Source organism: Equus quagga, chromosome 14 (genome assembly GCF_021613505.1).
Source record: "Equus quagga isolate Etosha38 chromosome 14, UCLA_HA_Equagga_1.0, whole genome shotgun sequence".
Classification (NCBI taxonomy): domain Eukaryota; kingdom Metazoa; phylum Chordata; class Mammalia; order Perissodactyla; family Equidae; genus Equus; species Equus quagga.
This window is the reverse complement of record NC_060280.1, coordinates 28869520-28888322: the sequence shown is the minus strand read 5'-3', so window position 1 is coordinate 28888322 and position 18803 is coordinate 28869520. Positions and strand designations below refer to the sequence as shown.

General features: G+C 36.2%; 1 protein-coding gene across 2 annotated transcripts in view; it reads right to left on the bottom strand.

The window, feature by feature from the left end:
- Positions 1-18803, bottom strand: part of PPME1 (protein phosphatase methylesterase 1) — a 71560-nt gene that overhangs the window by 34424 nt on the left and 18333 nt on the right. The window contains exons 1-3 of one of the 2 annotated variants that reach the window (XM_046686054.1): positions 15633-15691; positions 9526-9619; positions 8878-8970 (exon numbers count right to left, since the gene is read on the bottom strand). In XM_046686054.1, the coding sequence (XP_046542010.1) occupies positions 8878-8970; positions 9526-9619; positions 15633-15676 (231 nt within the window). In that variant the 5' untranslated portion in view covers positions 15677-15691. Of the gene's footprint in view, positions 1-8877; positions 8971-9525; positions 9620-15632; positions 15692-18803 lie in introns of those variants that run through there. The other variant, XM_046686053.1, reaches the window with a different exon arrangement.

Below are 18803 nucleotides of genomic sequence, written 5' to 3'. Positions count from 1 at the left end.
ATCAGTTATTTATATTTCCTCTTCTGTGAACCGCCACTTCATATCTCTTGTTCATTTTTCTAATGGATTGTCTTTTTCTTACTACTTTGTAGTTATTTTTTTTAATAATGAAAATATTAACCCTTTGCCTGTTATTCATATTGCACACACTTCAATACTTTTTACCTAGCACAGAGCTTGTGTTGTAACTTTAAGGTATCTTGTCTAGAAGTTTTGGTTTTGGCAAAGTAAAACTTATCAACCTTTCTTTTATGGCTTTTACTTCTTGTGGCTAAGTTTAAGAAGACCTGCCCCAAGGTCAGATATGAATGTTCTTATGTTTGTTTTTCAAATTAAGTAGTTTAATCCATTTGGATTATTTTTATCATATATTAAATTTCTTTTTATACATGGTCTTATTTCTTAACTCTTTCTGCCAATACCATATTATTATTATTTTTTTAGATTTTATTTTTTTCCTTTTTCTCCCCAAAGCCCCCTGGTACATAGTTGTATATTCTTTGTTGTGGGTCCTTCTAGTTGTGGCAATGTGGGACGCTGCCTCAGTGTGGTTTGATGAGCAGTGCCATGTCCGCGCCCAGGATTCGAACCAATGAAACACTGGGCCGCCTGCAGCAGAGCACACGAACTTAACCACTTGGCCACGGGGCCAGCCCCCAATACCATATTATTAATAGAGTTTAAAATATGTTTTGATATCTGAGTGGGCAAGTCCCCTATTGCTCTTTTTCAAAATTATCTTGGTTATCATCAGGCATTTATTTGTTCTTCTCTGTGAATTTTAGAGTTTGTTGATCAAGTCTCATAAAAAATTCCATTGCGATTTTTTTTTTTCTTAAGGAATATTAGCCCTGAGCTAACTGCTTTCAATCCTCCTCTTTTTGCTGATGAAGACTGCCCTGAGCTAACATCTGTGCCCATCTTCCTCTACTTTATATGTGGGATGCCTACCACAGCATGGGGTGCCAAGCGGTGCCACGTCCCCACCCGGGATCCGAACCGGCGAATCCCAGGCCACCAAAGCTGAAGATGTGCACTTAACTGCTGCGCCAACGGGCCAGCCCCTCATTGAGATTTTAACGAGTTAGTCAGATTCATACAGGAATATGATTTCTCTATTCAGATTTTCCTTTATATCCTTCTGTGAAGTTCTTGTTATCTCCACAAATGTCTTAAACTTTTCTAAAAACAATAAGGCTTATTTCCAGGTATTTTATAGTTTCATTGCTTTTATAAATAGGATCATTTTTCCTATCATATTTCCAAATTTAGTAAGTGCTAGTATTTAGGAAAAGTAAACTTTTTATATTGACTTTGTAAACTATGGCTTAACTAGTAGTTTGTCAGTTGGTTTTCTTTGATTTCATAGGGATACAATATACAAGCAATGATAATTCTCATTCTTTTCATATCTTTAAAACTTATTTTTCTTTCTTGTTTTATTGTTTGGCTAGAACCTCCAGTATAATGTTGAAAACAGCGCCGTTATCTTGTCCCCGACTTTAAAAGGAAAGTGTCCAATGTTTCACCACTAAGTATATTTTTGCAATCTTCTGGTACATAAGCTTAACAAAGTAAGGAAGTTTTTCCATCTATTCCTGGTTGCCAAGAGTTTTCAACACGAGTGGGTATTGTAGTTGATCAAGTCTTTTTTCGGCATCAAGTGAGGTGAAAAATTAAGTACACTGATAGATTTTCTAATGCTGAACCATTCTCACATTCCTGGGATAAAACCTAGTTGGTCAAGGTGTATTATTAAATTACACTATAGGATTCAATCTTTTGTTACTTTACTTAGGATTTTGCATCTATTTTATAACCGAGATTGGTTCATAGTTTTCCTGCATTATTGCCTGGTTTTGGTATTAGACTGATGCTAGTGTCATAAATAAATTGGGTAGCCTAACACAGTACTATTCCAAGCAGTGTTTGAACACGGTGAAAAATTTTAATTTAACTGTTTCCTTTTGAGGAAAAATTAACATTCCACAAGACATCAAATATTCAGAATTGGGTAATAGCAGAACAGCCTTTTAGCTAGTCTTCCTGCCTGCATTTGTGTCTCCTGCCCAAGTTATCATCTACACGAGTATCTTGATTATTCTAAAGCTCTTCAATAGCTTCCCATTGCCTAAAACAGTGATACTCAATTACAAGTAGGCATTGTGTATCAAAATGCTCAACTCCCCGGAACTTTACGATCTAGATATGTTTGCAATTGTTTCAAGCAAAACGTGCTTTCCACCCTCCCTAATTTTGACATGCCTAAGATACGTTTAATGTGGATGATGAGGGAAGTGTGCTTAAAAACAGCTCCCTCTGCTATTACCCTGAACTAAAGGATAAGGTGCAATTCCCTAGCCAGGTATACAAGGCCCTCCCATATTTTGCCCCTGTGATCTCTCTAGTCATCTCTTTCCCTGCTCCCGATCCTTGCTCAAGCTACTTATAATTTCCAAAACATATTTCACCGTTACTCTATTCACTGCCTTTGTGTTCCTCTCTCTTTGGAACACCTTCTTACTAATCCAACTCTTATGCAGTCCTTAAAACCTATTTCAGATGTCCCCTCTCTTATGAAACTTTCCTTATAGTCCCCTCAACCATCAGCAAAGTTAATCATTCCCTCCTGTCACCTTTGTATCTTGTACACAGATGCTGTAAACTCATCTAAAACTAAGTGCTTCATCAAGTATTTCATCAAGAACCTCACATCTTTTGTTTATTCTCACAACCACTCTCTTTACTAGGTGGTATTATATCCATTTTACAGATTAAGAAACTAAAGCTTGCTAGATTAAGCTATTTTGAGATTCAAACTCCAGTCTGAGATGAAGGCTTTTTAAAATTTTGCTGTATTATTTGTACACATGTGCCATCTCCATTTTTCCTATCTTCCCCATTAAACTTAAAAGATCATATGAACAAGAGAATACGATATATGTTTAACTCTCCACTGTATTCATGGCACCTAACATAATGTCTGATACAAAGTAGGAGTTTAACAAGTATTTAGTGATTGGCTGATTTTATTAAAGAGCGAACTCTCATTTTTTCATCCTTAGTAACCCAGCCCAAAACCTGGAATATAGAATATAGTTAGTAAATATTTGCTAACAGGAACTGACTTAACTGTAAGAAGAAACAGGAATCAGCAGACACTTCAGATTCAATTCCTGGCTTCAATCAATTCACACTTGGTTGGTCCCAGGTCCCTCAAAGATACCAAAGCTGAAAACAACTGGAGGCTGGCAAAAATCTTCCCTGCTGAGGCTGCATGTGCTAATGAGCTCCCACTGCTCCTCTCCCCTCTCAGCCAAACTTCAACTTCTGCTTAGTTCTGGATTCTCCCACAGCAATTAGGCCAGTCTTTTATACCCAGTACTTGCTTATGTGAGAGGGTCATAGAAGCCTTAGAATTATCCACTACATATGACCAACTTGATTACTACAGCAACAACTACACTAATAACTGATATATTGGAAGTAACCAAGGAATAAAGGATTCTGAAAAATTTTCTAAAAATCTAAAGCTTACCCTTTAAAACACCATAATTTCCTTCTATTAGTTATTTATTAGTTATAACCCTTTGATAGTTCCACAAAAATGATTGTATGTATATATACATTTATTTACTTATTTATTTTTTTCTGTTACTAAAGCCAAAGTAGAAATGCTTTCTCTTCATACTTAACAGGACAGGACTTCTTCAGGTGAATCCCTGGGTACCCCCCACCAAAAATAAGCTACAAAACACTTACATGGAAAAGGGTTTCTACTCAGGTCCAGGGATTTTACAGAATGACAGATAAGGAACTTGGAAAGATACATTCACAATTAAATCCTACAATATGCACTGTGCTGGTATACTACTGAGATGATGCTCACTTTTCCCCTGTAGAGGGCCTGGGCTGCTTTGAAATAGTCCTAATCACTAAAAGTTCTGTCTTATGTGTGTCAAAAATATATCTCTATGGTCTCTGCCCTGAGTCTCTACTCTTAAGCAGTATAGAACCGGTCTTCAGAGAAACATGCACACTGGAGGCAGAGAGAAATAGTTTTGAGTTCTGGTGCTATTATCGGCTGTATGATTTCTCTAAATTTCAATGTTCTAATCTTCCTAACCTCGTAGAAATACAGAAAGGATTAAATGGGATCATGCATGTAAGCACTTAGCACAGTACCTGGCACACAGTAAATGTTTAAAAGATGTGGCTGATTTTTAAAAAATTATTATAAATGAAAGCAAGTATTACATCTCCCAAGTCTTTCCTTTTTTCAGGGCAAACACTTTCAGTTCCTTCAACTGTTCTTTGAATGCCATGGTTTCAAGTACTCTAAACCTGGCTGCTCTTTTCTGGACAAGTTCCAGTTTGTCAATCTCCCTTTAACTTGTGGGATCCAGAACTGAATGCAATCTTTGAATTGAATACAAACTTTTTCCTTTGAAAATAGTTTCCATTTAAGAAAAAAAAATCTTTAAATTATGAAAGTAGTTAAAAACATACAACTTAAAGCTAGAAAATAGAAAAACTGGAAAAAATCACTCAGCTTTTTTCCACAGCGTCCAGGAGAACTGTTTTAAAAGGTTGTATAATATTCTCTTATAGGTACATCCAGTTTATTTAACCATGTACTTATTGTTGGACATTGGGGTTGTTAATTTTAGACAAATAGCTTTTCCTGTATTTGGTATTATTTCCTTAGAACGGATTTCTAAAAGTATAATTTCTGTGTCAAATGGTATAAATATTCTGATGATTCATTCGCAGTGCTAAATTACTTTGCTCTATCTATTTACAATGCCACCAGCAATGTTTGAAGGTATTTGTTTTCTAATACCTTTGCCAACACTGAGGATTAGTTTTGAAAAATATTAATAATTTGATATGTAAAAAAATGATACCTCCTATGAATCATATCTGATTACCAGTAAGGATGAGCATTGTCATGTCTGTTTATTCTCCATGAATTGTCTCTTCATGTCCTTTGGACTTGTGTCTCCTGGAATTTTGGATTTTTCTAACCATGTCATACAAGTTCTTTATGTATCAGCCATATATAAATGACTTACTGTCATTTGATAAAGCCTTTAGAATAATTACATACTTTTCTGCTTTTTTAAACAGAAAACAATGAACAGAATTTAACCTTTTCTTAATTGTTCAGGGTCAGCATTAACTTATTTACGAAATAACTACTGAGCACCAACTCCAAGGCAGGCCCTGGGTGCTAGAGATATAAGAGTAAATAAGGCATAGTCCCTGCTTTCAAGGATCTCATGATCTAGCATCATAAATATCAATCTCAGATGTTCATCTCTTCCTTTAGCTGTCAGTATACTTGTCCTCCTGCTATGCTAGTGCCTTTTTGCTTCTATTTTACTAATTATCTTTTGGATGAAGGTCTGAGACAAATTCTGCTAAGGTGCTTGGGTTTATTCCTGTTGTTTGCCATAGATGCCCTTTGAATCCACAGACATGGTCCAGTGCTTGAGGAATTATGACCTCTGGAGTCAATTGCTAAGGCACTAACTTACATTTTTATTTTCAAAGCACCATCACATATAAACTAATTCAGTGGGCTGGTACACTGTCAGGAATAACAACAACAAAAAATGGCAGGTAAATTTAACCAGCCAAAGTCCAAGCTATTAAGTTAACTGAGTGAGGGGGAATTCCCTTGGTTATACAAGTAAACCAGGTAAGCAATTGGGACACTATGATCTATCTATAAAAAAGCTTCATGAAGTGTGGTATGCTAACAGATGTTTTAGGAAAAAGGAATTGAATGATCAAATACATTTGGAAGACACAGTTGAAATTAAATAGATTTATTTAGAAGAACATCCTAAAACCTTTAATAATATACTGATATTTAGGCTGAATTTCCAAGAGATGAGAAGGATATTATATATAATATTTTCCAAACTCATTTAATCACAAAATCCCTATCTATTTCATTAATTTGTCATGGAACTGTAATCTGTAGAATATATTTTCCTAAAAGAAGAACTAGAGATATCCTTTACAATGATAACAAGTATAACAATGTCAACAGCCATTTATCAGTCACCTGGCACTTTCCATATTATTTCATTGTTCCTATCTGTGAGATAAAAATATTTAAGATCAATACATGTCAATAGCTCATTATAATAATATTTGTGAAATGCTTTATAATTTACAGTTTTAATATCCATTATTTTATATAATCTTTAAAGAAAGCTTGAAGTGTAAGGAGACTGTATTTGGAGAATAAAGGCTTACCTGGCTTGATTAAGAACTTAAGCAATTTCCTCAAGAATATATTACTAGTACTGGTAAAATTGGGACTAGAAATCACATCTTCCAACTCCTACTTCATTGTTTCTTCCCTTAGTGTCAAAAGCAATAGCCGTTTCATGGAAAGTCCTTTCTAGCTCTACCTAGATCCCTTATCTCGAAGGACTCGGAATGCTCAAATAGGTAACATCAGCTCTGATTATGCACTAGAGTCCTAGGGAGCTACTCAAAAGTTCAAAGAATATAATGAGGCCACCTCTGGCCTACATATTTGATTCTCATCAAAATTTTACAAAATCTTCTGACCCATTAAGTATTATCCCTGCAATAAAGTTTTTCCTATCCACAGGCTACTTTTTGCCAAATTTCTTATGTGGCAGAGCCTGGAGTCACTATCCCTAGCAAGTTTCAATTCAGTTGTGTGAATGTGACATCCCCAGTAAGATGTTCCTCTATGCCTCTCCCCAGTCACCTCTCTCTTTCCTTCCATGTCTCCAACATGTCAGTTGCCCAGTGACAGTGTACTGGCTTAGAGCAGAGCCAGGCAAGTCATGGTACATGAGCCATTTCTGGTGGCTCTGACCTTGGCTCAGGGCAACCAGAGTACATTTACTACTATAGCTGAGATATTAGGAACAGGCACATGTTGTTGTTACTTGTTCATTCAAAAAACATTCCTTGATCATACAATATGCACCAGGCATAAATAAGCCACGGTCTTTGCCTCCAAAAAAACTCACAATCTAGTTGAGGAATGTAAATGACTAAAACTATGCTACTAAGGACTTGAAATGTGGCTAGTCCAAAATGAGATCTGCTATAAATATAAAATACACACTGGATTTCAGAGACAGTACAAAAATAATGTGAAATATCTCAATAGTAATTTTTATATTGATTACCTGTTGCAATGATAATATTTTGGGTACAATGGGTTAAATAAAATATATATTATTAAAATTAATTTCATCTGTTTCTTTTTACCTATTTAATGTCCCTATTAGGAAATTTAGAATTACATTTGTGGCTTGCATTATACTTCTATTAGACAACACAGGTCTAGAGACATGAAAGAGCCTGGCATTTATGGGCAAATCATAGCGCTATATCCTAAAGTAAGAGAAAGGAAGTAGCAAACAAGACAGGGCCAAATCATTTACTCATTTGATAACAGTTGAGTAAGTGCCTATGTGTCAAGAACTGTTTCAAGCATTTGGGAAACAAAAAGGAGGAAGACACTATCCTTGTTCTCAAGGAATTCATAGTCTAATAGAAGAGAGGAGAAGATGCTTTTATAATCCTGTAGCCAGGAACAAAATGATATGTTCAGGGCCCTCCTCAACTCAATGGCCATCTGGCTCCAGGAATCTAGTGCTGCATTCCCACCTGCTCTCATTTACTGTCCTTCAGATCCTCTAGTGGTAAACAGAGGAAGTATATATATCTTCTTGATACGTACAAGAAGAGATGACAATTTCATTTCAGACAGGAATGTTGTGAATATCTTCCTTAAGAGTATCTCTCTGGGCGGCCCGGTGGCACAGCGGTTAAGTGCGCGGCCCGGGCTTCATTGGTTCAGATCCCAGGTGTGGTCATGGCACAGCTTGGCACGCCATGCTGTGGTAGGTGTCCCACATATAAAGTAGAGGAAGATGGGCACGGATGTTAGCTCAGCGCCAGTCTTCCTTAGCAAAAAGAGGAGGATTGGCAGCAGATGTTAGCTCATGGCTAATCTTCCTCAAAAAAAAAAGGGTATCTCTCCTTGCACATGGGCTGCCCCACTCCAGAGTCAAGCATATTAGGAAGATTTACAATTGGCAGTATTCACACAGACACATATCCTCCACTTTAAACCAGGATATCATCAACTAAATATTGTTTACTCCCTAGTAGCTCACAAGTACTATTAAAATATAAATCATTATTTAAAAAAAGAAGGAACATTTTCCAAATATTTATGGGACATCTCCATGTGTAAAGTACTACAGTAGGCTCTACGAGGGAGACAAATAAAGGATAGACATTATCTCTATCTAAAGCACCTGAACAGAATATGTCTGCTTATCTATTACTTAGCTTACTGAGATAGAGACCACTACTTTTTTTTTTTCTTTTTGCTGAGGAAGATTTGCCCTGAGCTAACATCTGTGCCACTCTTCTTCTATTTTGTACATGGGTCACTGCCACAGCATGGCCACCAAGTCGTGTGGATCCATGCCCAGGAACCAAACCCAGGCTGCCAAAGCAGACTACACCAAACTTAAGCACTAGGCTATGGGGCCAGCCCTCAGACTACCACTTTTGACAAGGCACAAATTCCATCCCCCTCATCCTAATGTAATATATGTAGACCATTTAACAAACTGTTTGAAGAATTCATGCCCTAAAGCTCACCCCAGTTAAGAACCTCTAGGTTAAAGAACAGGTGATCTTGGGCCTACCACGATAAATATTTGGAAATCAATTCACATCCCTAATCTTACATCAAGTCATGTGAGTGAGCACAGAAGGAAGAATTAGACTAGTCAAATTCATCCAGAAGTAAACAAGGATTGTGCTAACATCAACTTCTACTATCAACTACTTACTTACCGTGAACACAGCCCAGGAAAGGGCAGAATGGCCTCCTCCATGCAGGAGGAGCAGGACTGGACCCTCTGAACCACTCTTGTAAACTCGAAAAGTGTATGAATAGTTAAAGATAACATATCTAAGCTTTTGCTCACTGAAGTTTTTATCATTTACCTCATAATAATACTGATGAGAAAAGTAAGGCAACACCAAGCTATAAGCAAAGTTGCAGACTTCCAAACTTAAGAGACACTTAAATAGAAGTTTCTGAGACATCAAATCTGTTTTTGAAACATGGAGCCAGTATGACCACTTTTTTAATAGAAAAAAAAAATGATTCCCTTTGCCCTAATGAGGACATAGTCCCTGGTTTCTAGACACTAAACCGGTTCAACTAACTTGACTCATGAAAGCTGCTTCTAGGCCCTTAAGACATATATCAGTTTCAAGAATTTAATTCTTAATCCCTTCCCATGCATTAAACAACTATAGCAGAGTAAGATATTGGAAAAGACTTACAAGTAATATTCTATGCTGTACAAAGAACACAGTGGGGAATAAAAATGAAATAAACAGCAGGAATAAAGAACATTTTAGAAACTACACAAGTCTTCTAACTTAGACAACATTATAAGCTTACTAAAGAATAAGCCATTTTGCAAAGGATATATCCTTGCCAGTTTCATTCTCTACTTCTACATCTTCCATGGACTCAAAGTACTGACTCCAAGGAACAGGGGAAAAGTCTCGCTTTCTTCCAGGGCTAAGGGGAAAAAAAGAGAGATTTCAAGTAAAAATTAGTTATCCACAAAAAGATAAAAATCTTCTTTTTTTATTGAGTTCATAATAGTTTACAACATTCTAAGATTTCAGTCGTACATTATTACTTGTCCATCACCATGTAAGTGCTCCCCTTCACCTGCCATGTCCACTCCCTAGCCCCCTCCCCCCATAACCACTGCACTGGTCTCTTTGTCTATGTGTATGTTTATGAAAAGGTAAAATCTTGAGCAACAAATAATAAATGTAATCTGAAATGAAAATAGGAAGATTATTCTCCCTTAAAGATACGAAGAGTTTTCATACACAAAGTATCTCATAAAAATGTGTTTTAAAAAGCTCAAATACAGATATAAGCGTAAAAATTTTAGGACTTTAGGAAATTCATTAGTATATGTTAATCACAAATATAGCCCATGTACATACAAATCACAAAACATGCTAGTTCTCTCTCCTTGTTCTTGGCTATAGGCTCATTCTTATTCTCTCAATCTATTTTAACATCATTCCTGCAACAATCATTTTTGGTCACTATTATTTCTTCATACCTTTAATCCCTACATTATTTCATGCTTCTTTGTCATTGCCCAACCAATCAATATACAACCATCATAGAAGGCAAACTGGAAAATATCAATACCTTGAACTTCTAGGAATTTATCTGAAGATATGTTCACACACAAGTGAAATGACTTATCCATTCAATGTAGCATTGTTTGTAATAGGGAAAAATAGAAAACAACCTAAATATATATACAGGTGAATAACTAAAATAAATTGTGGTACACAGAGAAATAATATTTAGTTGTAAAAAGCAAGAAGCAATTATATACTGATAAAATTTGTTACATATGGATAAGATACACTCTAAAGTAAACAAACAAATACGATGCACATACTACCATTTGGGCAAAAATATGAAGTATGTATAAATATAATTGCTTATATATGTTTAGACTATCTCTGAAAGAATACTGATATAACATATGGTATCCTGGGAGGGGAACTATGACTGGGAGATAAGAGGAACAATTTTCAACCTGTATCTCTTTCTATTTTTTGATTTTTGAACCATTCTTTAAAAACATAAAATTATTTTAAAACAAAAGAAAAATAACCAACAAATGTCTATTTACAACCAATCACTTTAAACTTGGATAGGAGACAAGAAAGAAACCTTGAGTCTTCCCCTATTTCCACACCTATTCTTCTCCCAGGAATATAGGAAATTCAGAATTCTATCAGCAGCAAAACATTACCTCCTGCCAAACAACTTCCTGTATATGCCATGAAGCCAAATGGGGAATACGTACAAAGTATGATACAAAGCCCCTCTAAAGGACTTAAGTTAATACAAAAGCACTCTAGGTTGAATATAATACTGGAAAGAATTACAATGGAGTACCTGGGCAGTCAGGTATGTATTCTTTCAACAGTCAAGCATTTGTTGAGTATCTACTCTCTTCTAGGCATTGAGACAGGTCAGTAGTTCTCATTCCATGTAATGATAAAATCACTTGGGGAGCTTTTAAAATACTGATGCTTGGGTCTCACCTCTAAAAATTGATTTAAATGGTCTGAGGTGTTACAAATTCCTCAGACCTAACACTTACAGCATGGACTTGGACAAATTAAAATTTAAACTCTTTCTGCCTTGGACTGTAGCAGGTGAATAAAATAACATATCTTTTAAAAGAATTTAATGCATCAGGCATCAGCTGCTCAGTAAAAGGTAATCCTATCTTTTGACAGAAAAACTGCCTCTGTGGAAGTAAACTACAACTTAAGCCTAGACCTATTTTTTTGGTTTGCTGGTTGTCCTTGAACTCCTACTGGAAAACTAAAAGCAGAATTTTTTTTTTTAAAGATTTTATTTTTCCTTTTTCTCCCAAAGCCCCCCAGTACATAGTTGTGCATTTGTAGTTGTGGGTCCTTCCAGCTGTGGCATGTAGGATGCCGCCTCAGCATGGCTTGAGGAGCAGTGCCATGTCGCGCCCAGGACTCGAACCGGCAAAATCCTCGGTCGCCGAAGCAGAGCACGTGAACTTAACCACTCGACCACGGGGCTAGCTCCTAAAAGCAGAACTCTTAATTCTACTTACTCATCAGTCACTCACTAATCCACCTATGTATATGCTAATCTGGGTATAACAACTCAACACGGCATACCAAACATGGTATAATGAATTTTAAGGATCTATGCATAAATTTTTGATGTCTGGACCTACAAGATCATCACAGTAATAGTACCTAACATTCACTGTGCATAACAGTGAGTCACTGTGCCAAGTAATTTACAGGCATGATTCCATTTAATCCTCACAAAACTTTGAGAGTTATTTTTATCCAATTTTACAGATAAAAAACAGTTTTAGAAAAATAAAGTAACTTGCCCAAGGTTAGTTATACAACTACTAAGTGGCAGTGACTAGATTTAAATCCAGTTCCATCACTCTTCAAAGCCTCTGCTCTTAACCCCAATGCTATATTAATTCTCATATTCTTTTTTTTTCTCTCTCACTCTCTCATTTACACTGCTAAAAAGTAGTAAGGTTTTAGGGCATATTATCAAAGGTTTCCTTTTCAGAATCTAAATATGGCTGACTTTGCCAAGGCCACAGACACTTTCCAAGTTAGCCATGAACCAGTTATAGAAAAATTACTTCCCCAAAACAGAAATTATTACTAGGAGAACATCTTCCAATTCTAATTTTCTTCATTAAACAAAAAAAGGTTCCAGGGACTACCCAACTTATACCAACATACAAGTAATTCCCATTTGATTAAAGAGCCAAAAATCTATACCTCCAAAGGTTGTTCCTGCACTGACAGAGATTTTTCTGACATACTCCTAACATCTTCATTTGCACACATAATTGTTTATACACTCCATGGCTTCAGGTAATTTTGCAACCATTGTTAGTCATGAAATAGACAGCAAGGACCTTATATTAATCTTTATATTCTAGTCAGAAAGCATATTCTGCATTTTAAGGATGTAGTTTTGATTCTTTTTAAAAATAGTTTGTTTCTTATTCTTTTATGTCTAGCTACTTTATGGTCATTACAGCCTATGTAGGCTCCTTTTAGCCATAATTTTCTTAATGAATTAATTACTGAAATTTTTCTCAATGGAGTCACAATGAAAGAATTTTGAAGTAATAAAAATAACTTTCAGAAGCATAATAAGATTAAGCTATACTTTAAAAATAAGGATTTGTTCACCAAGAACTTATTATACGTATTATGCCAGAACTGTGGTGGGGTGATGGGAGATGTTGGGATAATTAAAAAACTAGTGAGACAATGCCTCTGCTCTCAAGAAGTTAACGTCAAATATGTAAATATCTAACATAATGTACAGAGTTAAATACCCTAAGAGGTACAGCTAACATGCTGTGAATGTTCAAAAGGAGGGAAGAAATATTACTTTCAGCTTGGGAAATAAAGAGAGGCTTCAAAGAAAAAATAAAATTTAAGGTAGATGTTGAAGGACAGACAGAATTTGGACTGATGAAAATAGGGAGGGGTAAAGAAGACATTTCAGGCAGAGAGAAGGGCATGAATAAGGACCCAGTATGGTGTCTGTCATAGGAGACACTGATAAAAAATAAAAAACTTTTTAAAAATAGCTAACAGCAATAAAGTGTGAATAAGTACAAGTTTTGAAAAACTAAAAGAAGCTGATACAAGTAAAAGCAGATAGTGGAAAAATAATGATATTAGACCTAATAAGGTGGGGGAATATATGTTCTTTTTCTGTTATTTGTATGTTAGGGTCCCAAAAGTCAGATAGAATTTGGATGGCATTGTAGAAAATGAGGAGCCAATAAAATGTACAGATTAAAGTATTTTAGAAAGATCAATGTGGTGAAAGATACAAGATGGACTTTAGTCTGAAAAATATAAGTTGCAATAACCTGGTTAGGAGAAGATGGGAGTCCAGACTGGCAACGGAATTAAAAAGGAGGAAAACATAGGAAGACCCTTCAAAAAAGGCAATTAACAAACCTCAACAATGTTCAAGATATGGAAGAGGACTGACAGTAGAACTAAAGTTAATTCTAAAGTTTTGAACTAACAGAGAGATGAATTATTAAGTCCTACAATTTGTAAATAAAAATCTACTTTGGGAAGTAAATGTATATCAAATTTTAAATGTCAGAACAAAGTTTATTTCAAACTTAACAAAATAAATGTATAATTTCCTCCTACCTTCTGCTATGAGAGGAAGGAGTCTGGCAGAAAGCGAACAAAGTGGTACTGTGAGAACACAAAGGATATGTGGCGTCTACCTAAACCATGCGAATCAAATGTATTTATGGACCCTTTGCTATTATCACGAACCCCGCTCAGAATCTGATGAGTGCTATATGAATCCTTGCTCTAGAAAAAAAATGCACAGATATATTTTGCATACAATTCCACTGGCTTCAAGGCACCCATCTGTGAATCCCAAATTACGAACCCTTGGCCTATGCTTGACCTTAACAATCTATTTCCAGCAGAAAGAGGAAAAATAATAAAAGACAGAAAAGAATGAGGAGACATTGCACTCTTAATACTTCCTAAACCTAAATTAATCTTCCATTTGCTATCAACTAAAAGTTTGTTTCCACAACCCAGTTCTGCCTTTACTAACTGTGTGACCTTGGGCAAGTCACTTAACTTCTCTAATCCTGAGTTTCTTCATGTCAGATGGGGTTATACTGCCAGTTTTATAAGGTTGTTAACAGGATTAAAGTAGTCTTCTTAGGCTTTGGTGACTCTAAAATTAGCCTGTTCTATTTTTATCATAGAACTAATCATTTTCTAAAATTAATTTGTTCCTGTATTTGTTTTTATCCTCCAAGCACTCAGTCAATTTGCTACTAATGTGAGATCCATGAGAGCAAGAAGTTCTCCATTTGTTCACCAATGTACTCTCAGAGCCTGACACACTGATGATTATCTGCTGACAGTATGAAATGAACTAACGTGCATAAAGCGCTTAGCTTGGTGTCTCAGTAAATGTTTATTATTATTATGATTATTGTTATTATTAGGCTTTGAAGCTAATAAAAGAATCCTCCTTACTGAATTCTGATAAGGTTTCCAGTAAAAGGAAATGGGACATTATAAAGTGACACTAATCAAGACTGTGGGTAGAAGCATGAGAGTAGACACACAGATTGACTGAACAGAATTGAGAGTCTAGAAATAAACTCTAACATTTATAGTTAACAGATTTTCAAAAAAGGGGCCAAGGAAATTCACTGAGGAAAGAACAGTCTTTCCAACAAATGGTGTTAGGACAACTGGATATCCATATGCAAAAGTGTGAATCTGGACACCTCCCTCACACTATACACATAATTAAATCAAAGCAGATCATAAACCCCAATGTAAGAGCTAAAACTACAAAACTCAGAGAAGAAAACACAGGAATAAATCTTCGTGATCTTGGCTTAGGCAACAATTTCTTAGATATGACACCAAAAGAGAAGATTTAGGAGCTGGACTTCATCAAAATTAAAACTTTTCATTAAAAATATACACAGTTTTTATACTATGGCTATGTACAGATTACCTTAGTTTAAATCTCATTTTCAATAATTATAAGCTTTATGACCATTAGGCAAGTTAATTTATGCCTCAATTTCCTCAACTGTACACTTTGAAAAGTAATTATAAGCAGGCATTTAGCAAGTACTTCACAAATGTTAGTTACTACAGAAATACTGTTCACAGCTGAGCCATGTGGTACACTGACTACATTGTCTTTTTTGTACAACTTCTTACCTTTTTCCAGAATTAATAATTGTATTTTGTTTGCTTAGTCTTCTATTAAACTATCACTAACTGTTTGCCAAAACCTTTTTATAGGCAATAGACATTAAACAGGCATTTCACAAAAGAGGAAACACAAATAGCCCATAAACACATGAAAAGGTTCCCAATTTCGTACATAGTCAGAGACACAAAACTTTAAATCAGAGTAAGGTATCATTTCATACCCATCATGTTGACAAAATATAAGAAGCCAGACACTATCAAGCATTGGTGAGGATCTGGATCAGGTGGAACCGTCATCTGTCATCCACAGCTGGTGGGAGTGTAAATGGGGAAAACTGTTTGGAAAGCAGTGAAGCATCACCTGGTAAAATTGAACAGGTGTCCTTCAATTTAGTAGTTTCACTTTACAGAAAAACATCTGCACAAAGGCACTAAAATACACAAAAAAGGATGTTCATAGAAACATTTCCATAAAAGCAAAGAATAACAAGAAGCTAAACATCCATCACCAGTGGAATATATAAATTGTGATATATTCAGATAGCTGAATAAGGCACAGCAGTGAAAACGGATATGCTGGAACTACATGCAATAACATGGATGAATCTCAAAAATGTAATATTTAGAGAAAGAAATAAGCATAGAAGAATAAATGCAGTATAATTCCATTAATAATAAAGTTCAAAAACAGGCAAAAATAAATGTCTTTTTTATGGATACATGCATAGGTGGCAAAACTATTTTAAAAAGCAAAGGAATGATAAATAGGCAATTGAAAACCATGGGAAGTGGAGGTGCTCTTGGGGAGAGGCAAATGGGCTCCTGAAGTGCCAATAATGTTCTATTTCATAATAGAATGTGCGTGTGGATACATGGGAATTTATTTTATTCTCCTTTGAATTGTACACATATAGTTTGGACATTTTTCTGTATGTATATTTCACAATTAAGCATTTTGAAATAGAAAAAGAACCTTTGTGGGGCCGGCCCGGTGGCACAGTGGTTAAGTTCGCACGTTCCGCTTCTCAGCGGTCCGGGCTTCGGCGGCCCAGATCCCAGGTGTGGACATGCACCATTTGGCACGCCATGCTGTGGTAGGCGTCCCACATATAAAGTAGGGGAAGATGGGCACGGATGTTAGCTCAGGGCCAGGCTTCCTCAGCAAAAAGAGGAGAACTGGCAGTAGTTAGCTCAGGGCTAATCCTCAAAAAAAAAAAAATATCTTTGAGAAATCTGTGAAACTTCTCATAATACGGTCAATCACATTAAATAATATATCAGGTCCATGTTTTTCTTTAGAAACTTCCATTCCTGGCACCTTCCATTCATCTGCTCCAAATGCTTGCTTTCTGGATATGATAAATTGCCGGCATTTCACCATCATCCTGGGAATTCCTCTTGCCTTTCTCCTGTGTTGAATCCCTGATTCTATGTCGCATATTTTTCTTTTTTTTTTTTTTTTTATTAATGTTATGATGGATTACAAGCTTGTGAAATTTCAGTTGTACATTTTTGTTAGTCATGTTGTGGGTACACCACTTCCCCCTCCGTACCCTCCCCCCACCCCCCCTTTTCCCTGGTAACCACCGATCAGATCTCCTTCTCAATATACTAATTTCCACCTATGAGTGGAGTCATATAGAGTTCGTCTTTCTCTGACTGACTTATTTCGCTTAACATAATGCCCTGGAGGTCCATCCACATTGTTGTGAATGGGCCAATTTCGTCTTTTTTTATCGCATATTTTTCTTGATGCATTCTCTTATTTTGATGGAACACATCCTCCATTAGCTTTCTGAGAACGGGAGATTAATTTTGAAACTGTACATGTCAGAAAATGCTGTTACCCCATATTCACACTTGACTGACAGATTTCCTAGGTGAAGAAATTTTATGTCAGGAACTATTTCCATCAATGGTAATTAGGTAACTCAAAGATCCAACTTTGGAAATGTTGGCTAAAATTATCTATGTGTGTGTATAAAAAATATATGAATATATAAAAGTATATATTATATAAGATTACATATATATAATTATATTACTAATTATATATTTACATATTATATATAATCATATATTATAATTCCATACAGTCATTCATTCTTCTTAAATGCACAGATGAGCTGGCAAGAAAGTAAAGACTATGGAATATTGAGGACAAAAGTTAGGTGAAGGTGGGAACTCAGAGACACATTCAGTCCATTAAAGCTGGCTTTTATCTTGATGGCGTTTGCCAACTAGCTGAACTTGAGGTTTTGGGGTTTCCTGGGGCACACACAACAGGACACAAAACCCAAGATGGAGAGCCTTGGTGGGGAGCCCAGCAGGAAATCTTTTTCCCATAAAGTGAGGATCTCAAAGGATTATATCATCAAGAAAAGGGTAAAGTAGAATTAACTCTCTGCTCCCTACCTGATCCCAGGACTAAAAGAAAAAAATGCCTGTCTTGAAACTTGGCATTGGGTCGAAGGTAGGAGAGAGAAAAAAATCCAAAAAATCCTTTTCTGGTGAAATGATAACCACAAGACAGCTCTCAAACTGATTTCAGCTAAATTCACACCACTTACATATTCCAAGAAATTTCCAGCTGAGAATTTAGTTTAAAGTAGACCCAGACTGGTAGCGCCCTCAGGACTCCAACAGAGACAAAGGCAAACCCTCTTTGTGCTTTTTGTTTTTTGAGGAAGATTAGCCCTGAGCTAACATCTGCTGCCAATCCCCCTATTTTTCCTGAGGAAGACTGGCCCTGAGATAACATCCATGCCCATCTTCCTCTACTTTATATGTGGGATGCCTACCACAGCATGGCTTGCCAAGCAGTGCCATGTCCACATCTGGGATCCGAACCAGTGAACCCTGGGCCACCAAAGCAGAACATGTGCACTTAACCGCTGTGCCACCAGGCCGGCCCCAGCAAATCCTCTTTGAAGGAACCAACATTCATTCTAGGACCAAGGACTCCCACAGATAAAGTTCCAAAGCAGATGACCACCTCATAGTCAGAAAGCATAAAACAGACATATAAAGACTTCACATATTGAATATAAAATATCAAATAGAGGGGCTGGCCCTGTTGCCGAGTGGTTAAGTTCGCCCGCTCCGCTGCAGGCGGCCCAGTGTTTCATTGGTTCGAATCCTGGGCGCGGACATGGCACTGCTCATCAAACCACGCTGAGGCAGCGTCCCACATGCCACAACTAGAAGGACCCACAACGAAGAATATACAACTATGTACCAGGGGGCTTTGGGGAGAAAAAGGAAAAAATAAAATCTTAAAAAAAAAAATCAAATAGAATGTAAAATAATTTTAATATGTTTTAAAATAATAGAAACTTGAAACAAATACAACTTCTAGGAATAAATGAAGAGAATTAAAAAATAAATGGTCA